This window comes from Mustela putorius, unplaced genomic scaffold, assembly GCF_011764305.1.
Source record: "Mustela putorius furo isolate JIRA1106 unplaced genomic scaffold, ASM1176430v1.1 tig00000174_pilon_pilon_pilon, whole genome shotgun sequence".
In the NCBI taxonomy this organism is placed as follows: Eukaryota; Metazoa; Chordata; class Mammalia; order Carnivora; family Mustelidae; genus Mustela; species Mustela putorius.
The window spans coordinates 32,586,846-32,609,527 of NW_025421304.1; the positions used below are offsets into that span (position 1 = coordinate 32,586,846).

The 22,682-nt window shown below is 46.3% G+C and overlaps 1 protein-coding gene across 4 annotated transcripts in view; it reads right to left on the bottom strand.

Annotated features, from left to right (window-relative positions):
* Positions 1–22,682, bottom strand: part of WDR59 (WD repeat domain 59) — a 93,039-nt gene that overhangs the window by 42,665 nt on the left and 27,692 nt on the right. For all 4 annotated transcript variants that reach the window (XM_004754004.3, XM_004754003.3, XM_045076306.1 and 1 more), the window contains exons 5-13: positions 21,808–21,888; positions 18,783–18,820; positions 15,430–15,518; positions 12,425–12,541; positions 8,237–8,314; positions 6,202–6,358; positions 2,893–2,972; positions 1,389–1,521; positions 1,130–1,254 (exon numbers count right to left, since the gene is read on the bottom strand). In XM_004754004.3, the coding sequence (XP_004754061.1) occupies positions 1,130–1,254; positions 1,389–1,521; positions 2,893–2,972; positions 6,202–6,358; positions 8,237–8,314; positions 12,425–12,541; positions 15,430–15,518; positions 18,783–18,820; positions 21,808–21,888 (898 nt within the window). The remainder of the gene's footprint in view (positions 1–1,129; positions 1,255–1,388; positions 1,522–2,892; positions 2,973–6,201; positions 6,359–8,236; positions 8,315–12,424; positions 12,542–15,429; positions 15,519–18,782; positions 18,821–21,807; positions 21,889–22,682) is intronic.

Below are 22,682 nucleotides of genomic sequence, written 5' to 3' on the forward strand. Positions count from 1 at the left end.
CAAGTCATGACATCTCTTAGTGTCAGCTTCTCCTCTGTGAAGTAGGGATAAAAGCATGTATTGCAGAGTTGTTTTAAAGGCCAAAAGAGGGGCCCCTGGGTGGTTCAACAGGTTAAGCATCCAATTCTTGACTGCAGCTCAGGTCATGAGCTCAGGGGTGTGAGATGGAGCCCCGTCTTGGATTACATCCTGGGCATGGAGCCTGCTTGGGATTCTCTCTGTCCCTCTGCCGCACGCCCACCCCCAAAAAGGCCAAAGGAGATAATTATGCATACACACATATCCATACCTGTTAGTTGAATCTGGGCAAAAAAAGAACAAATCAAGCTTCAAAACTCAGACTCAGTTTTCTGAAGGAAAGCATTTCAGTATCTCCCCAAAAGGAAGAGAGTAAACGTTTTCATGTGTTAAATGAACAAAGATGTTTGACGACCTTCTTACTATGAATCTAAGTCATTAAGGAAATGGCCAGCTTTAAGGGAGGGCAGTACAGCTGAGCACAAAGAACCTGGGGGCTGGGGGGTGGAGGGCTGGGGTCAGGATATCTGGCTTTCAAACTCAGCTCTGCCACTAACTCTACCAGTAACCTTTGCCAAAGCACTAAGCCTTCCTGGCTCTAAGTAACTTGACACAAAGTGGTCAAACGAGGTGTTGGGAGCAGCTAGGAGGATTTCAACACACATGAGCATCAGCTTACTCCTCGGTTCATCTGACGAGAAAATACTACGGTGAGGCTATAATTTGCATTTGCAAAACATCTATTTCTCTAGAAAACCTAGGAAATAAAAAAGCCAGCAGAGGGGCACCTGGGTGGCTCAGTGGGTTAAAGCCTCTGCCTTCGGCTCAGGTCATGATCCCAGGGTCCTGGGATCGAGCCCCGCATCGGGCTCTCTGCTCATCAGGGAGCCTGCTTCTTCCTCTCTCTCTGCCTGCCTCTCCACCTACTTGTGATCTCTGCCTGTCAAATAAATAAATAAAAATCTTAAAAAAAAAAAAAAAAAGCCAGCAGAGAGGTTCACTTGTTGGAGCAGCAAAGCTCTCTGCTAGCCGAAATGAGAGCTGGAGGAGTCCCTTGGCCCACCAACGGCCACGCGCCAGCAGGGGAGCGAGGTGGTGAGCCAGTGAGCACCTCCACATTGACGTTCCGGATCTGCACGTTGATCAGGGAGAACTCCTGCTGCAGAGTCTGCGGGAGCCCCGGCTGCTCCGATTTCTTCTCTTCCAGGATACTGCTCGGGGGGTCTTCCTTTAAGACTGGCAAGGGAGAGAGGTTCTTCAGTTTTTGGCAAACACTTTTGAAAACGGGTCCGAGGGCCGTTCTAGGTATGTGCTGAAACTCTGAGATGCACAGGGGGTACGTCACCTGAAACACCCATCTGGCCAATTACCTTCCTCCTCCCCGTGGCTCAGGTTGTGCTGGTGATCTGTATCTTGAACGTGCAGGGTCTTCTCTGGTTCCGGCAGAAGAGAAATGCTCTCAATGAACTCATCGACACCATCTAGTATGTCATTTGCACAAAGCTGCAACAAAGGGTAGAAGATCTAGGTCCACAGAAATCAATGGAAACGATCTCCATGTCTGGTTAGGGTTCTGACTTAAAAATGGGAAGCACAAAGGCTAAAGGTGTCAGCCAAAAACTGATCAAAATAGGCTTTACCCATTACCAAATCTCCCTTGTTAAATACACAGGAGATGAGAGTTTCAGCTACCCTGGAAATTTTTCTTCCTGTTCCGAGTTTATGCAAGCCTCAGAAAACATTATTTTAAATTCCAAGCCTTTATTGAGTTGTTCGGCTAACCCAAGACCAAAAATGAACAAATGGTACTTTCTAGAAAAAATATATTTGAAAGGCAGTAAGGTGAGGATATTGGACCCAAACACTCAAGAGTGACTTTGTACTGAGCAGTGCTGCAGATTTTATTTTTAAGATTGAAGGACTGATGGATCGGCTGATTTTTAAGTAATTACTACAGCTAACGTGAGGCTCGAACTCACAATCCTGAAATCAAGAGCTGCATGTGTTCTGGGGTGCCTGGGTGGCTCAGTCGGTTGGGTGTCTGACTCTTGGTTTTAGCTCAGGTCATGATCTCGGGATCATGGGATCGAGGCCCACATCAGGCTCCACACTCAGCCAGGAGTTGGCGTGTCCCTCTCCTTCCCCCTCTGCTCTTCCCCAGACAGGTGATCTCTCTAATTAATTAATTAATTAATTTTTAAAAATCTTAAAAAAAACAAAAAACAAAAACAAAGAGAGAGAGAGTTGCATGTTCTCGTTCCCAGGTTTTGGCACCAAAAAAAGGAGCTGCCTCTTCTACCAACTGAGCCAGCCAGGCACCCCCACGCGGGAGGCCACATGAGGACGCACAGTTCCTGCCTGTAAGGCACGTCGCCACGGAATGGAAAAACCGTGTTGAGGCACAGCACAGCCAGGGCCACGGCAGTTCACACCAGGTACCAACCACTGTGCTTCACGTAAGAAACAGGTATCATTTAATAGGGGCAAAAATTGAAAAGGGCTTCACAGGACAGGTGCTGCGGGTGGACGTTAAGGGCTCTGAACACTGCAGGTGAGGTCAGACGTCCCAGTTCAGTTAGAAGAAGAGAAAGAAATGAAGCCCACAGGCCGTCTGCTCGGTAGGCTGCCCACACTCTCATGCCGGGACCAGAGAAAAGGCGGTCAGAGGCTCTTGATGCTTAAAAGTGCCCAACGCTGGAGTTGGCTCTTGAAGCCCTGAAAGCCTCAGTGTGGCCTCCATACACCACTCGGCCAACAGCAAGTGTTAGTGAATGTCTCTCACACGTCCTCTGACTCCAAGGACTCAGGCCTGTACTTTCTGTAAGTTGTAAGCACACCCAGGCGCGCTCCTCCATAACAGCGCGGAGTACGTACCCTCTGCATCTGGGAATCCACCCGCCACATCCTCAAGGTCTGATCCCGTGACCACGTAACCAGCTGGTAGTCCTTGGACCCTAGAAATCACCAAGTAAGAATCCTGCAATTTTTTTTTTTTTAATTCGACATCACTTTTGCTACAGGTTCCGATGGGGTGAGACTCCTTCACCCACCCAGTCAACAAAGACTTGCTGACCCTCTTCTACATGCCGGGCACTGCTCCAAGTGCTAGAACAAGCAGGACTGTTCCAGTGTCTGTCTTTACAGATCTCACAATCCAGCGGTGGCAAGAGAAGAATGGATAAATACATAATAAAATGTGTGGTAGGGACAGTGTTATTAAAAAAAAAAAAGAAGAAGAAGAAGAAGAAACAACAACCAGGATAAGAGAACTGATGGCGAAGCTATTTTTAGACAGGCCTCCCTGAGGAAGTCACATTTGAGCAGAAACTTAAATGAAGTGAAATGATATCTGGCAGCCCAGCAGGTGAAGAGGGACGCTGGGATTTAACGTCACATTGAACTTTCGCCTCCACAAATGTTCCTCCTTTTATACGCTCCAGAGGAGCTGAGCGTGAATATGATTTTTTGTGAAATGAATTGCTTTAAATGCATAATGGAATCTTACCACTGAAAAGAATTCTTTGGTAAAGAGAAGCACCTCTTTATGAAATGGATAATCGATCTTGAGTGTTCTTAACTGACTGAGTTATATTTTCACATGTCACATCTGGTCAGAGGGAAATTATTCCAAAATCGTTTAGGGAGCTTCATGAAAAGATCGGGGCACTTCGGAGTAATTAGGTCATATCTAGAATCTCCTTTATGGCCATCCTTAGAGAGCAAAGAATTTAGAAGAGTTTAGAATTGAATTTCATCCAATTCCTTCATTTTACAGGTGGGAAAATGGAGGTCACAGAGAACATGACGGGTCCGAGCTAAAAGGGGAGGTAAGCGACAGAAGTTCCTTCTCTGTGTCACTGCCCTCAATCGGGCTTCACTCCCTCAGCGTGTTACCGTATCCTTGTGTGTGCCTAACAGGACACAAGTCTTCTGAACAGCTGCCTGCCAGGAGTCCCCCGGCCGTGCAGACTCAGGTTTACATCAGCAATCGTCTGCCTCCACATCTGGCTCCTTTTCGTGTCCCTGACTGTGGAGAAAAGTTATTCCTAATTCCGTTCTAATCCCGACCCCTCTACCAGTGCCTCCACCCCCATTCCCTCTCACCCTCACAAGGCCCTAGCTTTCCCACATACCCACTCTCTTGCATCCTCTCCTCACCCTCAGAGGGAGAAGGCAGAGGCTCTAAGATCAATTCAGTCTGCTTCTTGCCTGTGAAGGGAACTTCAATCACAAAACCAGTTCCTGCTGCCTCTGTCCACGCTGCCTTACAATTTGGCCTCTATCTTCAGTCTGCTTCTGGAACTCGTCTCCTAATGATCGCATCGCTTCCTAGTTGTACAATTGAGGGCTTTTCTCTTATTCTACAAGGTGATTCTTCAGCAACATCTGAAACAGTGACTGGCGCTTCCTTCGTGGAGCACCCTTGCCCCTTGGCCAGGACACCCCGCTTCTCCTGATAGCTCTCGAGGAGCTCCTGCACCACAGTGAAAACCCAAGTCAAAGCTTGAGATAACCCAGTAAAAACTAAGACATGGCAGTAAAATAAAACGAAGTGGCAACGGTTGAAAAAGAAGTAAAATACAAGAAACGTGTGGGGGGATTACATTTACGAAAGGTCCAACAAGTGAGCTGAAGCCATTTCAGGGGCTGCGTAAACGGGTGGTAAACAATAAAAATAAGAACAGCAATCACTCTCATAAATAGAAGGACAGTGTTTCCTTCCCGGGAAGGGACAGGACTGTGGTCCGAGGCTTGAGCAATGTTCGCTTTCTAGACCATGTTGGTAGTTACACAGCTTTTCTCTTCCAAATTTGTAAGACTGTACAGGTTTTATGCAACTTTCTAGACAGATGATATACTTTGCAAGAAAAAGGAGTTTGAAGAAATACCTGTAACTTGCACTCAGAATCTCACTACTGACTAGATAGTCTCAATTTACACAATTCACCTTGCCAGCTTACAGATGATAGATAACTGAAAGCGGGTTGCTAGAAACTTTTCGTTTCAAGCCAAAACTACAGGCCAACCTCTCCCTGCCAGACCACAAGAAACGACATCATCTGTTTACTACGGCAAAAAGCAAGAGACGAAGATGAAAGCCAAAGTTATGCATGCAAATTGATGGGATTAAGACCAAGCAGCCTCATGTTTCTAGAAGCAGGGATATTCGGGAAATAAAGATAAGAAAATTAAGAGGATGACCAAAAGAGTCTCTTCAAAAACTATCCTGGAAGAGAGGCTCATGAAGGTCAAGAAGCCGGGATAAGCTGAGCGCTCTAATCCCAGGTCTACCCAAGACCCTTCCTGGGACTCTGGAGAGGTCACATCACTCCACTGCCTGGTTTTCCTTCTTTAATACAGAAAGACCAAGAAATATGCTTCTGTTCCCTAAAACCTTTAGATATCGTGACAATAAGATCTCAGGAGAAGAGAAGCTGCTACTAAGTTTGCATGAATTGGTGGAGAAGTGAAGGCCAAGGGCTTCTGACTCCATTACACTTGACCTTGCACTGGTCAGGGCTGGCTAGACGAAGCTGCAATAACGAACAATGCCCAAATCTCAGGGGCTTAAAGCAAGGACACCTTGCTCACGGATGCAGCTCCAGCTGGAGTTCTGCCAGCTGTGGTGGCCGCAGCAAAGACAGCGTGTAATTGTACAATGGCTGCTAATGCTTCAACCCAGAAGAGATCGCATCCCTCTCTTTATGTCTCATGATCAAAGCAAGCCATGTGGCCAAACCCATCTTCAAGGAGATGCAAGATAAAACACCACTATGTGTTGTGAAGGGAACTAGGAACACGTGGTAGGCGGGGTCCTGATGGCGACCTCAGGTCTCCTTCCTCCCCAGAGTGGCAAGGAGCGAACATCAGACTTCTGAGGACTGTGACCCCAGAGTTTTTCAGCCCTAGAGATGATCCAAAAGCAAGTCTATCCATCTCTTACAGATCTCTTCCGTGCAGGTGAGAGACGGCACTGAACCTACAAGAAGCGGCACTAGCTTGGGACAGAAGCCACAGGCACACCCCTTTTCTCATCTACAGTGAATGGTGGCAGTCCCCCTGACTCTCCCATTCCTCAAGCCCAGTGCTGAGGGGTCTACGTCCTCCACACTGGACCACACAGCCAATCCCACTGGAGCTGCTGTAGAACAGGGCTCAGAAGGAAATCAGGCCCCCACTCACCCTCCTTCTGCTTCCTCCACTGGAACTCCAGCACCACGTCATCGTGCCCCACAAAGGTATGGACGGGGGTGTTCAAGTCAAAGACGTTCCACAAAAGAAGGCTGTTTTCCCTCCGAAGCTGGGGGACCATCACAGTCACCAATCCATTGCTGAAAGGCTATGGCAGGAAAGGGAAAAGCAGGGAATTATTCCAGGGAGAGTCAGCTGAATCTTGAATTACCAAGGCTGGAATGCTTTCCTAACTAACATAAATGAGATGACGGAGGGCCCCAACCCATCTGGGGAAACGTTTTCCAAATACCGTAAGTTAACCATCCTTCCACTTTTCTTTTGCATTTATTCTACTTTTTCCTGTGCATGGAAGGGACCGCAGCGAGTAAAAAAATAAAGCTAAGCCAAATACTTGGAGTACTTGAAATTCTAAAATAAGCAAACGGCTCTGACTGCTGCACACCAGAACACACTGTTTCACATCCAGAGCAAGTATGCAAGACACGCTGGGGAAAACCCCAGAGCAGCGGGCAGGATTCTTGCCATGTGGAAACGCACCAGCAGCACGACAGCCACACGAAGCATCACCTTCCCACGCCCCGCCCCCCAAACCACAGCTATTCAGAGGGAAACACTCCAATCTCAGGACTGGCATGCTTTACCTATCGACACCTCATCAGCTAAGTAGCAAAGGGGCCCACTGGGTAAATAATCAGACTCTGTTCTTGAAGGAATAAACTACGGTCACCTAAAAGCACATTTATCTTCACTTTCTCTCCTGGCAGTACTCCTGGACTTCTCTGTTTATTTTTTAAAGTAAACATATTAATCCAGAGAACTATTTCAATTCATAAGAACAATGTCTGGTTTCTTGACAAGCACTCCCAGATGCAAAAGCCACTTAATACCTAAATTATCTTCTATGTTCCACAGCGCGTCGGAGTGACAGCCTAACACATAAAGGCAGCTTTATTCATCTCTGTGCGCTCCCTTTCAAGTTGACAATGAAGAAAATATATTATCTCTGATCAGAAGCTATCAATGTGGCAATGGAAAAACTGCTGAAAGACTAATAGCTTTATTCTGCAGCATTTTATGGTTTATAAAGCATTTTCACATACCATTTCTCAAAAGGAAAGGCATATTGTACATGTGCTAAATGCCACTGAATTGCATACTTTAAAATGGTAAATTTTATCACAATAATAAAAAGGAAGGCCTGGTAAAAATGATTATTCAGATGCTACAGAAAAGGAAACTATCGCTCAAAAGCATCCAGCAGCTTGCCCAAGGCCACACAAAGATTAAATGGCTCATTGCAAATACAGAAACAATCTAAGTGATCTAAGTGTCCATCAATGGATGAATAAAGGGGCGCCCGGGTGGCTCAGTCACTTCCAGTTCGAAGATGAGCAAGTTCAGGGGATCGAATACACAGCCTGGGGATGACTGTTAATAACACTCTATTATATTCTTGGAAGTTGCTAAGAGAGTATATGATAAATGTTCTCAATACAAAAAAGAAATGGCAATTATGTGATGTGACAGAGGTATTAGCCAACCCTCGGGTACTAACAGTCTTGCAATATCAAATCCATGGGGGTATACCTTGAACTTATGCAATGCTACAGGTCAATTACATCTCAATAAATGTTGGGAAAAAATTAAAAGGCACCAATGGGCCCAAAACTCAGGTCTTCTGAATCTAAGCCAGATTTCTTTCTACCATGGTCCACTGACTGCAAGCCCCAAACCCTGTGGCCCCGTCTTCCCCGCTTTCCCTGCCAGTAGTGACGACCTTCACGTGGCCTGGGCTCCCAGGCTATGGTCAGCAACTCTTGCACAGGTTCTTCCCCAACATTTCAAGGACAAGTTTTTAAATACATACCAGCTTTTATGCCGCCATTACTGCCTTTGTCCCACCCCCCAGCCAAGACAGAAAGAGAAACTGCCTCACAAAGAAAATAAGAGAAAAGGGTCCTTGACCCCCATGTCTAGACACTAAGGGGAAGCTCCCCAGCAGGATGTGGGGTGTCCCACTCACAGTGTATCTGGCCTTCCAGACAGGCACCTGGCAAGGGAGAATACTGAGGTATTTCCGAGGCTGGCGGTAATCCCAGAACTAGAAGAAAGAAAACAGGGTAATTTGTTAAACAAATGCCATTAAAAAACCCAACAACTGGGGTGCCTGGGTGGCTCAGTGGGTTAAGCCTCTGCCTTCGGCTCAGGTCGTGATCCCAGGGTCCTGGGATCGAGCCCCATATCGGGCTCTCTGCTCAGCAGAGAGCCTGCTTCCCCATCTCTCTCTCTGCCTGCTTCTCTACCTATTTGTGACCTCTGTCTGTCAAATAAATAAATAAAAATCTTACAAAAAAAAACCAACCAACAATTGAAATAAGCACAGCCTGCAGACGCTCCACTCTCTGTCCTCGGTGTGTTCCCAGCAGCACTGCCAGCCAAGAGAGCAGGGCAGACACACAAACCTTTCCCATATATCAACATTACAGGAGAATTTCCCAACATCACCAGGACCAGCCCTCGGGGCCGATCATCAGCTTCCGTCTGCCTATTAAACAGGCCTAGAGGTAAAAGGTCAGAGTGACAAGCTTTCCCCCATGTCACTTTTATACCATGCAGGGCAAAGTAAGAACTAATGACAGGCAATGTGCTAACTACTTACTGCATTCCAGACCAAGCTGAGAGCTTTAGGTTTTGTTATCCCATTTAATCTTTGCAACAACCAAATTAAGGGTGTCATTCAGTTCTTTCTCAAGTGTAGAAGCTAAATGACGAAAACAATCCAGCTTGCCCAAGGTCCCACAGGGAAGAGGTGGCTGTTTGGACACCAACGCACTCACATACACTATCACCCACTCCGCCACTGACCATGCAGAACTCGAGACTGCGAAATGCACAGAGGTGAGCCAGACACACTCCACCTTAGGGATGCCTGCGCTTTCAATGAAGGGACACAACTATACTTGGAGCCTGAGCCTCGGTTGTGAAGCAGGAAAACCGTAGAGGCAGGAGAACCAAGACTGCAACTCTGCGCTATTCCAGTATTAAGAAATTATTATCAAAAATAGATGACAGTTTGGCAGCTTCTTAAAAAGTTAAACACGCATATGCCATTGACCCATTGACCCATAGGCCATTGATCCCAACTCCTAACTATTTGTCCTGGAAAAGTGAAAAGTTCCATTCGCAGGAAAATCTATCTGTGAATGTTTACAGCAGCTCTATTCACAATCATCAAAAACTGCTGACAGCCCAGTCAATGTTCTTCAATGGGGCAACAGATGATCAACGTAGTATGTCCATACAGTGGATTACCACTCGCCAACTAAAAGTATATGATCTATCGATTCTTAAAGTACCTTGGATGAATCTTGAAGGTGATATCCTGAATGGAAGAAACCAACCCAAATAGTACATACTGAATCATTCCATTTAAATGATCTTCTCAAAACGACAAAACTACAGTGATGGGATTGCCTGGGTGGCTCAGTGGGTTAAGCCTCTGCCTTCAGCTCAGGTCATGATCTCAGGGTCCTGGGATCGAGCCCCGCACTGGGCTCTCTGCTCAGCGGGGAGCCTGCTTCCCCCTCTCTCTCTGCCTGCTGCTCTGCCTACTTGTGATCTCTCTCTGTCAAATAAATAAATAAAATCTTAAAAAAAAAAAAAAAGGACGTTTCCAGATTTAAATATGCTCGACTAGTGAGCATTATAACATATAATAACAACATATAATGATGGACAAGTTAGAGGACCCTGGGGATTGAACCAAGTCCTCACTCATTTCATAACCTGATCTTACTCTCAAAAGAACCACTGTCAGTCTTACGAAATGATGATATGCTGCATGTGAATGGCTTCAGTCTATTTCATCTGACAGACTGGTTAGTAAAAGTACCAGAGCAGCCATGCCATCCTCTCGCCCATAGGTGATTTCTGCTTTTTTCTTACTTGCCAGGAGGCCCTTGCTACAAGTTACAGATCAGAAAGGAAGGCTTCTGAAGAAATATCAGAAGAGCCTCAGGCAAGAAAGAACCAGGTTTCTCAACAGCCTTGTGGGTACAGGACTCTCAGTAAGGCTGACCTTGTTGACCCAGAGGCAGACACACATCTGTCAGGATGGACCAAGGATCTGTGTCTGGATTTCCAGGGCTGCTCCTCTAGAAGAAGGGAATATCGCAAATTTGACAGCTTAGCCCAGGATCGGGACAAAAACAATCATTAAACTGGTATGAAGTCATCTCATTGTGGTTAATGTTCTATTTTTAACAGCCAGATAAGAAAAATCCTTTTCTTTCTTCTCGATCTAGCTCTAACCCTCAATTCAACAGTTTCACAGTTTAACAATTTATAAACTCAGGTGAAACATTCAGTGGTATCTTGTTCTGGTGTACCCCTTCAATTCAGAAAACAAAAATATAATAAAAATGTGTTACTACAGGGGCGCTTGGGTGGCTCAGTGGGTTAAAGCTTCTGCCTTCAGCTCAGGTCATGATCCCAGGGTCCTGGGATCAAGCCCCACATCAGGCTTTCTGCTCAGCAGGGAGCCTGCTTCCTCCTCTCTCTCTCTCTGCCTGCCTCTCTGCCTACTTGTTTGACAGATAGAGATATCTGTCTCATATCTAGACTTATTTGACAGATAGAGATATCTTTCAAATAAATAAATAAAATCTTAAAAAAAAGATTATGTAGGAAAAAATGACATATTGATACTAACATACAAATTACTAATAAATATGGTTGAATATTATGCAAGTAGCTCTGATACGGCTTCAATCACAATTATGCTATTTATATACATTCAACAGAAACGCCTCCCTTCCACCAGGATATAGTGAAATAAATTAAATATGTCAAAAGTCTCATTTAATTCCTAAGCTCTGCCTACAAGTAAGGAACAAGGACTGAGTCTCACATGTGGAAACTGACCTGTTGCCTGCTTCAATACCCACGGAATCCAGCCTACAGGTAGTAAAGATGTCGCTGAACAGGACAAACTTGAGGAAAGAGGAGGAGGGAAATTGGATGGTTTCTGGGTTCTGAACTTGGGTGACAAGGTGCCAAAAATCCAAGCCCCAAATAAACAAACAAAAAAACCCATTCCAGCACATAAAAGTAAATGACAACCCTAAGGGATTTTCAAACCTCAAGACAGAAGTTAACTTTTCAGGCCTCGGTGTTATGGTTCTAGTTTTGCTCACCATACCATAAAATGACATTGTCTGTGTGCCCATGTAAACAAATCATTATGTTAATGATGCTGAATCAGAAAATTGCTAAGCCAACTAGTGTGGTCAAATCTCTGTCCTTCCAGACAGAGACCTGACCACAAGGAGGGCCTGTGGAATGAGGCTGGCCCTGTGCCCTGCATCCTTCTAAACACATCAGTCGAGATAGGAAAAACAAACAAGAAATGCTGCACTCTGAGATAAACCAAAAATAATAGGGTTACAGAAACACATAAAAACCCTAGAGCATTTCCTGTAAGTGAGAGAGACTCTCTGTCAACTCTGTCCCTGACTTTTTTTTTAAGATTTTTATTTCTTTATTTGACAGAGAGAGATCACAAGTAGGCAGAAAGGCAGGCAGAGAGGGGGAAGCAGGCTCCCAGCTGAGTGGAGAGTCCAGATGTGGGGCTCAATCCCAGGACCCTGACATCATGACCTGAGCTGAAGGCAGAGGCTTAACCCACTGAGCCAGGTGCCCCTGTCCCTGACTTTTGCAGTGCTGCTGGCTGAAGATGTCCTAACTTTTGTGGATGGGATAATCATATTCGAAGAGTGCTGGTTTTTCATCCCAGGGAGACTAGTCAGAAACTTGGTAACCTTAACAAATTTGTTAACCTTAACCTTATCAGCTTTTCTCCTTTATGATGTATCTGGTTTGGTTTAGTGTGGTGGTGGTGGGGTTTTTTTTCCCCTGAAATCTGATTTCCTGGCAACTTCTTGGCAAATAAACTTCTCCTTTCTAAGTGGTTTAGTCTCCGACTTCCTTTCACAAAGGGAAAGAAAAAATGTTCCAAGCAGATCCCAGGAACCCTATCAGAGATATGCTACTCTCCGTTCCTACTGGCCCACACGACCAGGCTTACCCGCCCAGAACCCCTACAGCACACACACACTGTGCTTGGTGTAGCTTTCCTTCCAAACCAGGTGCTGCTTCAAAATCTAATGCTTCCTGCACGCAGCACCCCTAGCTGTCCCCAAGGGTCACTCACCTTGACAGAGTTGTCCTGACTGGAGGTAGCAAGAATGTGCTCAATGTCTGGGTGCCAGTCCAGGCCATGGATCTTGGAGAGGTGTGCTGCGAGATACTCCACTGCCGTGCTGGGTTTCTACGACAGGATGGGCACAGAGTGTTGTCAATTTATAAAGAGCTCCCTGAGTGTCTACCATAAAATGGTCTGCTGGGGGCTGGGTGGGGACACAGAAACACTACCCGATACTGTCTCTATCCTTAAGAAACTCCACTTTATTTTGTTTAAAACAAACAAAACAGAAAAAGCCTTCTCCAACCCTCCTTCATACATGCTCTGTATTCAGGCCTGTGAACCTCATTTCTTTCCGCTCCAGCCCCAGTCACGGCTTTCATGAAGGATACCAGGTAGTGGGAGCTCTTTCGCTGACTGGTGGAGTCTGCAATCACCGCTCCCTTCCTCGCTATCACCCCAAGGAGAGGGGCTGTGATGTCCAGACAGACTCAACCTCGCAACCGGAGGGAAAACCACCAATCTTAAAGTAATCGTGCACCAAGACCCCTCAAAGAGAATGAACACACATCACAGAAGATAACTCTTCATGATTAATAAGCTTATATAAAATAAGCAAACTCAGGAGGAAACCTCAGAAATACATGTTAAAGTCAGATTTTATTAAACTATCAAATTAGAAGATACTTGTAAATAATACTCGACGCTGGCAAGGCTCCCTTTGTCACTGCTGGTGTTTATACAAAATAGTACAACCTTTCGGCAAAAACCTTTGACAATTTTTACCAAGCAACTTAAGATTTTCCTTTCCTAGGAGAATATTCCAATTTCACAAAAAGCTTTAGATAACTAAAGATGTTCATCTTGGTGATACTGGGAATACCAGAAAGCTAGAAGCAACACAAACAGTACATGAGGAATAATTAAATTTTAGATCAACTACGGTACAGCTATCCAACATAGTATGGAAGAGAGACTAAATGTTAGACACAGGGATTATAGGACAGGGAAAATGCTATTAAATGGAAAAAGTAAGTATGACCATGTATGTAACAGGATAAACCATGTTTTTTAAAAAGCACAAAAAAACACACCAAAATGCTAGCATTTGTTTTTGGGGAATGGGCCTATGAATGTTTTTTATTTTCTCTTCTACAGTTTCTACAAAGAGCATGTATTACTTCTATAATCAGTGCTAGTCTGTGAGGTTAAGAGCAGTCTTCAGAGCCAGCCTCCCTGAGTTCAAATCCCAACAACAAACAGGCCTCAGTTTACTCATCTATAGAATGGGGATAAAGACAGTACTTACTTTAAAGGCTAGTTATAAAGCAAGTTCTTAGGACAATGCCTGTGCATAAAAAACATGCAGTAAATGTTACGACTATTCGTCTTTGGGGTTTTTGAATGAAATCCAACATTGCCACCGATACTGCACTTTTTTAAGCCTCTGACGCCTGGTGCCAAGAGTGCTACTTCGATACTGGGAAGTGCCAGAGAAGTAAAAATATGACCTACGAGTTTTACAACCCATCTGAGCAAAAGTCCCAAGTATTAATTATGGGTGGCAGGGGGAGTTAAAATCCTTTAAACAAAACAGATAAAACTGCTGAGGGAAGTCAGGATTCTCAGTAGATCGACAGGAACAGTCTGGCCGTCTCTTTCTGGAAGATCAGGAACACTACTAGTTTCTCAACACTAGTTCAGAAGACAAATACTGACAGGGATTCCAAGGGCAAACTACCAAATGGTTCATATTGCGGATGGCCTGAAAACAGTCTAAAGCAAGTCTGTACGCACTGCAAACCAACCAAATGTTTTATTTAAACCATTTACATATTTAAACACTATACTAGTGATGAAAGGAACAAAACCAATCAACACTTTAGGGAATCAAGAGAGGGGAGAATGGCTAATACGAGACCGCACTAAGGGACAGGGACAAAAACTAACACACAGAAGACGTACCCAACCAACCCTTATGTACAAAATCACCTTCTCACCCAGGAGCCATGGAAGGCAGAGGGCTTCGGCCAGCACAAGCTTCCCTACCAAGCTGTAGCACCCACTTCACCCGACCCCCCATCTGCTTCATTTCCTTCTCCTCTGCCCAACCGTCTGACCAACTCCCTGCCACAAGGGAAAGGACAGGGCTGCCAGAAGCCATGCTGGGATGAGACCGCATCCCGGCTGACAGTTTCGGGAAACTACAAGTGGCTGCTTCCCACAGGAGCTGAGAAGCTCTAGCCCCCACTGTCGGAAAGCAGGAAGTGGCATGACACCCACGTCTTACAAAGTCAACTGCCCCGTGCATTATGACCCCATCATCTGGGAGTCGGACACGGGGGAGCATTTTCCCGCATCTCTGTCCTCACTGATGCCAACAAACCAAACTCTCAATAGACTCTCCATGGCGGCAGCCACCCGGGAGCCTGTCCCTCTCCCGTGCCCATCAGTTACATGGGTTGTGCAGGGAGAATATATGCTCTGCGAGCTTCTGTGAGGCTAAGAGGACAGCTGGATGTCTAAGGAAGGATTTGAGCACCCTAAGTCCCTCGCCTTGGTGATTTCTACCAGAAACATCCAGGGTGGAATATGTCCTAGAACAACCAGTTTGCCCTCTGCAATATGGAGCAGGCTGACCTTCTAGAACAGTGTCTGGTCCCCGGGCTTGACCTCCTCAGTGACACACAATCAGTATCTTCATTTTGAAGATCAGGTAACCAAGGCTTGGAGAAGTGTAGTGGCTCAGCTGATAATGTAATTAGGAGGCAGCAAAATGGGGCTCTAACTTAGCAGGCCCAGTTCATTTTCTTAACCACTGATCCTAATACTCTCTATCTTCCTTCAACATGAGTTTTGATCAGGAAGCAAATGTCTTCCAGGACTATGATCTTAAAATGGCAATTTGCCACAGTCCACGGGGCACCCTGGCCTTTCTAGATGAGTCCTGCTACTCACAGCACCATCCTCACACCCCCAGGACCAACTGGGGTGGGCGACAAGAGATTACTCACCCGCTTGTCCCATATCCGCACATCCCCGTCATGACTGGTGGCGAGGCAATTAGCATTTTTTTTATTCCATTTGACCTGTGAGGCACCGGCTGCAAAGGAAAATCAGGGGAAGAAAGCGGCTACCCTCAACCCCCCTGGCACCAGAGTAGCGAGCGCTTCCAAGGCGGCTGGATAATGAGGTCCCGCTGAAGGAGAACAGAACCCGTCAAGTGTCTGTGACTGCACCAGCCCCACATTAAAGAGAAAATGAAGCCAAAAAATTAATGAATTAACTCGTCGGAACAGAATCAGAGTCACCTAATTGAGGAAATAATCGCACTCAGGAAAAAACCCTACTGGTGACCTCCGCGCAGAATCAGCAGGGAAGCACGTTTTCTAATGAGCAGCAGCCCAACATTGCGCCATGGCGGGTGGGGGTGGGGGCAAATGACTACTCCTCACACGGTCTGGTCTGTCTCTTCCTCATCCCCATCACCGGGGCCAGCCCAGCTCTCCCACTCCGAAGAGCCTCAGCTCAATGCTGGCTCCCACCTTCTCCCTCCCTCCCTCACTCCCCTATTTTGGAGGGCAACCTTGGAGAAACAAAGGTTCCCGAAGCTCAGCTGAAGAATAAGGCCCAGAGTTGCTCAATTCTGCCCTCAGAAGGGTGTGTGCACCTGCCCCCTCCTGTGCTTCCCTTTCCATCAGCGGCTGCACATGACCCCCGGCCCTGGATTCAGTCAGAGAACGGGAATATCCCCCCACACTGTGAACTGAGTCCTTTCCCCACTCTACCAACACAAAGAGGTAACAACAGTAAGAAGGGAGCTATCTGAGAGGAGGCATTAGCGTAAGATGCCAGACGGGCTGAGACCTGTGAAAATCTAGGACGTATCAGCACTGGTAGTTGGCTCTGAAAAATAACCAAGTTCATTCAGTTACACCAGAACAACACAATGGCTCTCCTTCCCATCTCTTCTTGTCCTTGCTCAGGCCACAAGCATTTCCCCCTTTGGGTGGGGTGTTTATTACTGGGGACACTATGGTGCCCTGATCCAAGAAGAGTGGGAACAACACAAGGACTTAGAATCTAACAGGAAATGGAGTTAAGACCCAGAAGTTATCCTTGCTTGGCTTTGGCTTTTTGACACAACAAGGACTCAGAATCTAACAGGAAATGGAGTTAAGACCCAGAAGTTATCCTTGCTTGGCTTTGGTTTTTTGTGTTTTTTTGCTTGAGACACAAGGAATCTTAAGTCACCTAGGAATGAACAGTGGAGACCCTTAAAGGAGGAAGCTAGCGTAGGAGACCCAGTTTCTTTGCAAGAAAGGGTATCAATTGCAGGAGAAAGTGAGTAGGAAGAGTCTGCCCCATTTCCTCAAGACAGATTACTCGAAGACTTCCAAAAGAAATATACTTTCCCCAGTGTGGAGGGCCATCAGACCATGAGGATTGCCAAAGGGTTCTGGGAACCCCCTGATTCAATCTGTTCTACTAGAGTTGCGACAACAGGGTCAAACAGTTCCCAGACCTTGGGTATTCTCGAACAGAGAATAGTCTGGAGTACACACGGGCTCTTACTTACTCCTTACCCCAAAGGCATAAGAAACACGCTCATGGAGAGATAAAGGACCACGGACTCCAGGGAGCAAAACTGGCCAAGTTTCACCTTCAGGGAATGGTAGATCAAGCAGCTCACCAAATCCACAGCCTCTCATTTGCCTCTTTTCTCCCAAAGCAGCTTTGCTACCACTGAGAAATCTCACTGAGGGGCGCCTGGGTGGCTCAGTGGGTTAAGCCTCTGCCTCCAGCTCAGGTCATGATCCCGGGATCCCGGTATTGAGCCCTGCATCGGGCTCTCCGCTCAGTGGAGAGCCTGCTTCTCTCTCTCCCTCTACCACTCCCCCTGCTTGTGCTTTCTCACTCTTGCTCTCTGTGTTGCTTGCTCTTGCTCTATTGGAAATAAATAAATGAAATCTTTTTAAAAAAAAAAAGTACCAAAAAAATACAAAGGAGCAGGATTTAAGAGACAGATAATGTATATTTTTAACAAAGATGTCAAAATACAATACTGATGGGACACCTGTGTGGTGCAGTCAATTAAGCCACCAACTCTTGGTTTCGGCTCAGGCCATGATCTTGGGGTTTTGAGATCAAGCCCTGCGTTGGGGTCTGGGCTCAGTGCAGATGTCTGCTTAGATTCTCTCCCTCTTCCCTGTCCCTGCCCCTGCCCCACTCTTTCTCTCTTTCCAAAAATAGATGAATAAACCTTCAAAACACAATGCTGATGACTGGGCTTCATCACTGTAAGATACACTATTTCTGTGCCCAAATTCTACTCTCTGTAAATACCCCACAACAGTCCCAAAGCAGAATTCCAAAAACAATCAGTTCCAACTGAGAAAACAGGGGGACTGGGAAGTAATTTCAAAGTTTCAGTACATCCACATTAAATGACAACATGCGAGACACAATCAGCCTCATCTAGATTATGGGGAAACCATAAGACAAACAACCTGGTTTCCTCAATAAATAAACCTTAGGAAAAGAAAAATAAACCAAAAAAGGAGAGGAGGAAGAAACCTACCAATTGCAAAAGATGAGAAATAGATCAACCACTTATAAGTACGTTTTTTATTTGGATTCTGACTTAAATAATTTGTAAAATAACAACAACTGAGATTAGGGAAATCTGCATACTGCTTAAATATCTGATATTAAAGAGCCACTGTTAACCTTTTTAGGTCTGCTGTGATCATATTTTCTTACAGGGTTCTTCTCTTGCATAAATATCACCTACTGAAATATTCATTGAGAAATAATATAACACCCAGGAAATGCTTCAAAAAATTCTTTTTTTTTTTTTTAAAGCAGGCTTCATGCCCAACGTGAGGCTTGAGCTCACAACACTGAGATCAAGACTTGAGCTGAGATCAAGAGTCAGACCCTTCCTTAACCAAATGAGCCACCCCACCCAGGCACCCCTTCAAAATAACTCCAAAAGAGATGGGAGTTGGGCTGAGACAGTGGGTAGAGGCAAAGATGAAATAAATAAGACTGGCCCGCCAGTGACCGTTGTTGAAGCTGGATCATAAACATAGAGCAATTTCATCTTCTATTTTCATACGTGTTTGAAATTTTCCACAATAAAAAGTTTAAAAACAAACCATTTTGGCTCCTGTCCTTGAATCCTGAAATGAGGTCTTGACCATGCTTAGCACTCCTGACTCTAACTTCCGAAAGCAACCTAAAACAAGCCCTTTGCCAGGAGGGACCTAAAATCCCACCCGTCTGAGTTGGAGACTGGTGCAGGGGCAGCCCCATGCGAGGAGGGACGGAAGGAATGACCTAAGCCGGGGGAGCATACACTCACCTACAGCAGACAGTGCAACCGTGGGCTTCCTTGTGTCTCTGGAATAGAAAAGTCAGAGATGAAATGCCCGAACCGTATGCTACCACCCTGGTACTTTCTGCCCTCTGCACACAGTTCGCCCTCCCCTTTCAGTGGGAGCTTAGAGTTCAGAGGGAACATGAGGGCCTTAAAAACAAAGGTAAAGGGGCGCCTGGGTGGCTCAGTGGGTTAAAGCCTCTGCCTTTGGTTCAGGTCATGATCCCAGGGTCCTGGGATCAAGCCCCACAACGGGCTCTCTACTTGGAAGGAAGCCTGCTTCCTCCTCTCTCTCTGCCTGCCTTTCTGCCTACTTGTTATCTCTGTTTTATAAAAATATAAAAATATTTTTAAAAAAACAAAAAACAAAGGTAAAGAGAGCCCTATCTCCCTTCAGGGACAAACTTTCTCAGCTCCTTCAAATGAGGCTGAAGGTGAATTTCAAATCACATAATTGGAGCCATAGAAAGTGAACTACACGATTCAGCATGGCCTGCCTGACCCTGATATAGGGATGGAAGAAGCCAAAAGAATCCCTTCCCGGGGCCATTTCTCCTAGTGGCAACCAAGTGACAGTCATGGAGGCTTAACTCTGCAAGGACCTTCCCGGCAGGACTTCAGAGGTGAAGTAAAAGGTGACTCTCAAATTCCCAGTTGCTAAGAGGGGGAAGCAGCCCAAGGGTCCACCAACAGAGAAGTGGATAAACACAATGTGGTCTATACGTACAATGGAATATTATTCAGCCTGAAGACGGAAGGAAGTCCTGTCACAAGCTACAATAGGGACAGCCCTTGAGGACATTAGGTTAAGTGAGATAAGTCCGTCACAAAAAGACAAACACCAAATGATTTCATTTCCACTTATATGAAGTATCTCAAGTAGTCAAAGCCACAGAAACAGAAAGTGGGAAGGTGTGGGATGAGTAGTTTTAGCTTTGTAAGATGAGAAGTTCTGGGGATGTGCTGGGCATATACTTTACTGAACTGCACACTTAAAAATGGCAAGGATCTGGGGTGCCTGGGTGGTTCAGTGGGTTAAGCCTCTGCCTTCAGCTCGGGCCATGATCCCAGGGTCCTGGAATCGAGCCCCATGTCGGGCTCTCTGCTCAGTGGGGAGCCTGCTTCCTCCTCTCTCTCTCTCTGCCTGCCTCTCTGCCTACTTGTGATCTTTATCTGTCATATAAATAAATAAAATCTTAAAAAAAAAATGGCGAGGATCGGGGCGCCTGGGTGGCTCCATTGGCTGAGCGACTGACCAACTGTTGATTTCAGCTCAGGTCATGATCTCAGGGTCCCAATACAGAGCCTTTCATCAGGCTCTCAGTTGGGTGTGGAGCCTGCTTGAGATTTTCTCTCTTCCTTTTCCCCTCCCCTTGCTCTCTAAATAGATAAGTAAATAAATAAATAAAATCTTTTTTTTTTAAATAATGAAGATGGTAAATTTTATGTTTTGGGTTTTTTGACCACAATTAAAAACCAAACCAACCAAACCAAACAAAACAAAACAAAAACCTACTCCTGGATAGAACGGGAGACTCTCAGAGAGAGACTCCTGGGTTCACTGTAAAGCCAGAGGGCAACTTCACCTCCAAATGGTAACGTGACATGACTGGGCGTCAATCTAGACCTTGGGCATGGATGGCCAATCTGCAGCTGAGGCTTACTTACAATCCAGAAAATCTGAGAAGGAATCATCTGTTCAGTGTCCCTTATCTTTAAATTATGAAAACAAATTATTTCACGTCAGTGAGGAATACACTAACCTTGCCCCGTAGTTCCTAGGGGTTTTGTTTTGGTGTTTGTTTGTTTGTTTATTTTAAAGATTTTATTTATTTATTCGTCAGAGAGAGAGAGAAGGAGCTAGCACAAGCAGGGGGGAGGCAGAGGGAAAGGAGACTTCCTGCAGGACTCGACTCCAGCCCCCAGGGACCATGACCTGAGCTGAAGGCAGAGGCTTAACCGACTGAGCCATCTAGGTGCCCCCTGGGGTTTTGTGTATTTAAGAGCAACCTCCTTCCATCACTCCCGGATTTTGTGCCCTTCCCCACTCGGTGCTGCCATTAGACCAACTGCTGCTGAGGCACTAACGAGAGAGGGTTAAGGGTGAAGTCCGCCACACACATCCTGAGTCGTGGCTCCCTTTCCCTGGTCTGTCCACCTCTTAGAGTAAATCATCCCAGAGTCCCTGCCAATTGGGAGCAGAGCAGGGGGGTTCCGTCCGGGGGACTCTACGGACTACACCCTCTGGTTAGTCGCAGCTGCTATGGCAAAGGGAACTTTGTTCTACGAAGGGAGAAGAAAAGACGTTTACTAAGAACTTCTGACACGCCAGGCCCCGAGCCGGGTGCTCCTTCACTTGTCACCTCATGAAGAGTAACCCTGAGAGGTGGCTCTCAGTGGCACTTACAGGTGGGCGATGGAAGTTTCGCCAAGAGCAAAGCAGACGTGCCTTAGAGCACTGCCTGCCGTAGCACATGTGTGTCTGTACCCACCAAGCCCCCCCACCGTCACCTGTCACTTCAGTTAAACTTCCACTGGACTTCCAGATACCAGCACCTAATTCTCCGCCAGAGGGATTTCCCTGCTTGCTGAGGCCTGCTTTGCAAATCTCCGTGACGGGCCTGAAGTGCCAGGGAAGGGGGGCCCCAGAGTGCAGGCTTCAACCAATGACTGCCAATGGGTAGCACCCCCACTTCCTTAGCTCTTGAGGGCGGGACACCTCCAAGGAGGGAGTTCTGCACTAGCACCTAGCAGCCCCCAGTAGGAGTAAACGCCACCTGTTCACAGGGGTACCTGAAGGATAACACGCCCCTGCCTGGAGCCTTCCTGGTCCTGTCTCTCTTCTCTGTCCCCCACAGGCATTTCTGTCACCTCCTAAACAATGTGCCGGCCACGTGTCCTCATCTCAGGGTCCGCATCCCAGAGAAACCAAACTAAGACCCCTGATCTCTAAAACAAAGATCCCAGATCGTCCCAAAGCCTGGTGGTTTGGCATTTTAATTGTTCTTACTTGATATCCCAAATGTAGATGTAGGTGTCCACGGAGCTGGTAACCAGGAGATCCGGCTCAAACACGGCCCAATCCAAGTCACTGGGAATATGAGATATAAACAGAACAATTCAGAGTCCAGTTCCAAAGTGCCAGCAGACTCAGTTTCTAGTAGCTTCCGAGAGTCACCACTCATGGTCCTCCCTAACATGACTTAAGGCAGCAATCTCCAAACTTCTCCAAACAAGACTTAAGTGAGCTCCAGGGGAAACTTCCAGGCCCTCCCCCCTTGTCATCCCCAGCTATATTATCACCTGCTCCCAAAAAAGAGATGGAGGATTTCAATTTCAAGTGCATGTGTGTGTGCACACACAGCAAAAACACAAAGTAATTTTTGACTTATCATTCTCTAAATCAGGTTCAGCCACAGGTACCTTGAGTAAAACCAACACCTCTTAGAGCAGTGGCAAACTGCCACGTTGCCACATAGCTTTCAAGAAGGGCAAGGCCACCCTACCCATGTCCTCCCTCCTAGAAAGGCAGTTCCTGTGCAATTAACACAGGCCAGGGATCCAGCCTTTCCCAGCATTTCCTGGGCCAGCTGCCCTACTCCTATACTCTCTTCTTGCTACCTCCCAGAAGGAGTATTCCCCACCCAGAAATAGTGACCTAAGGATAGGATGGATCAAGGAACACTCCAGAGGCCAAGGCCACAGGCAGGAGGCGGCCATGTAGCTGGGTAATAAACTCTGCTGCAGGAGATCTGTGCCCCAAGCTGCTGAAGAAAGAGCAAAGGGCTGCATCCTGCCCTCTGTACTCCTGGGCACTGTTGGTTGTCAGCAGAGTAATTCTGCTAGCTCCCTCCCATGGCAAAAGATCAGCTCTAATCCTTCACT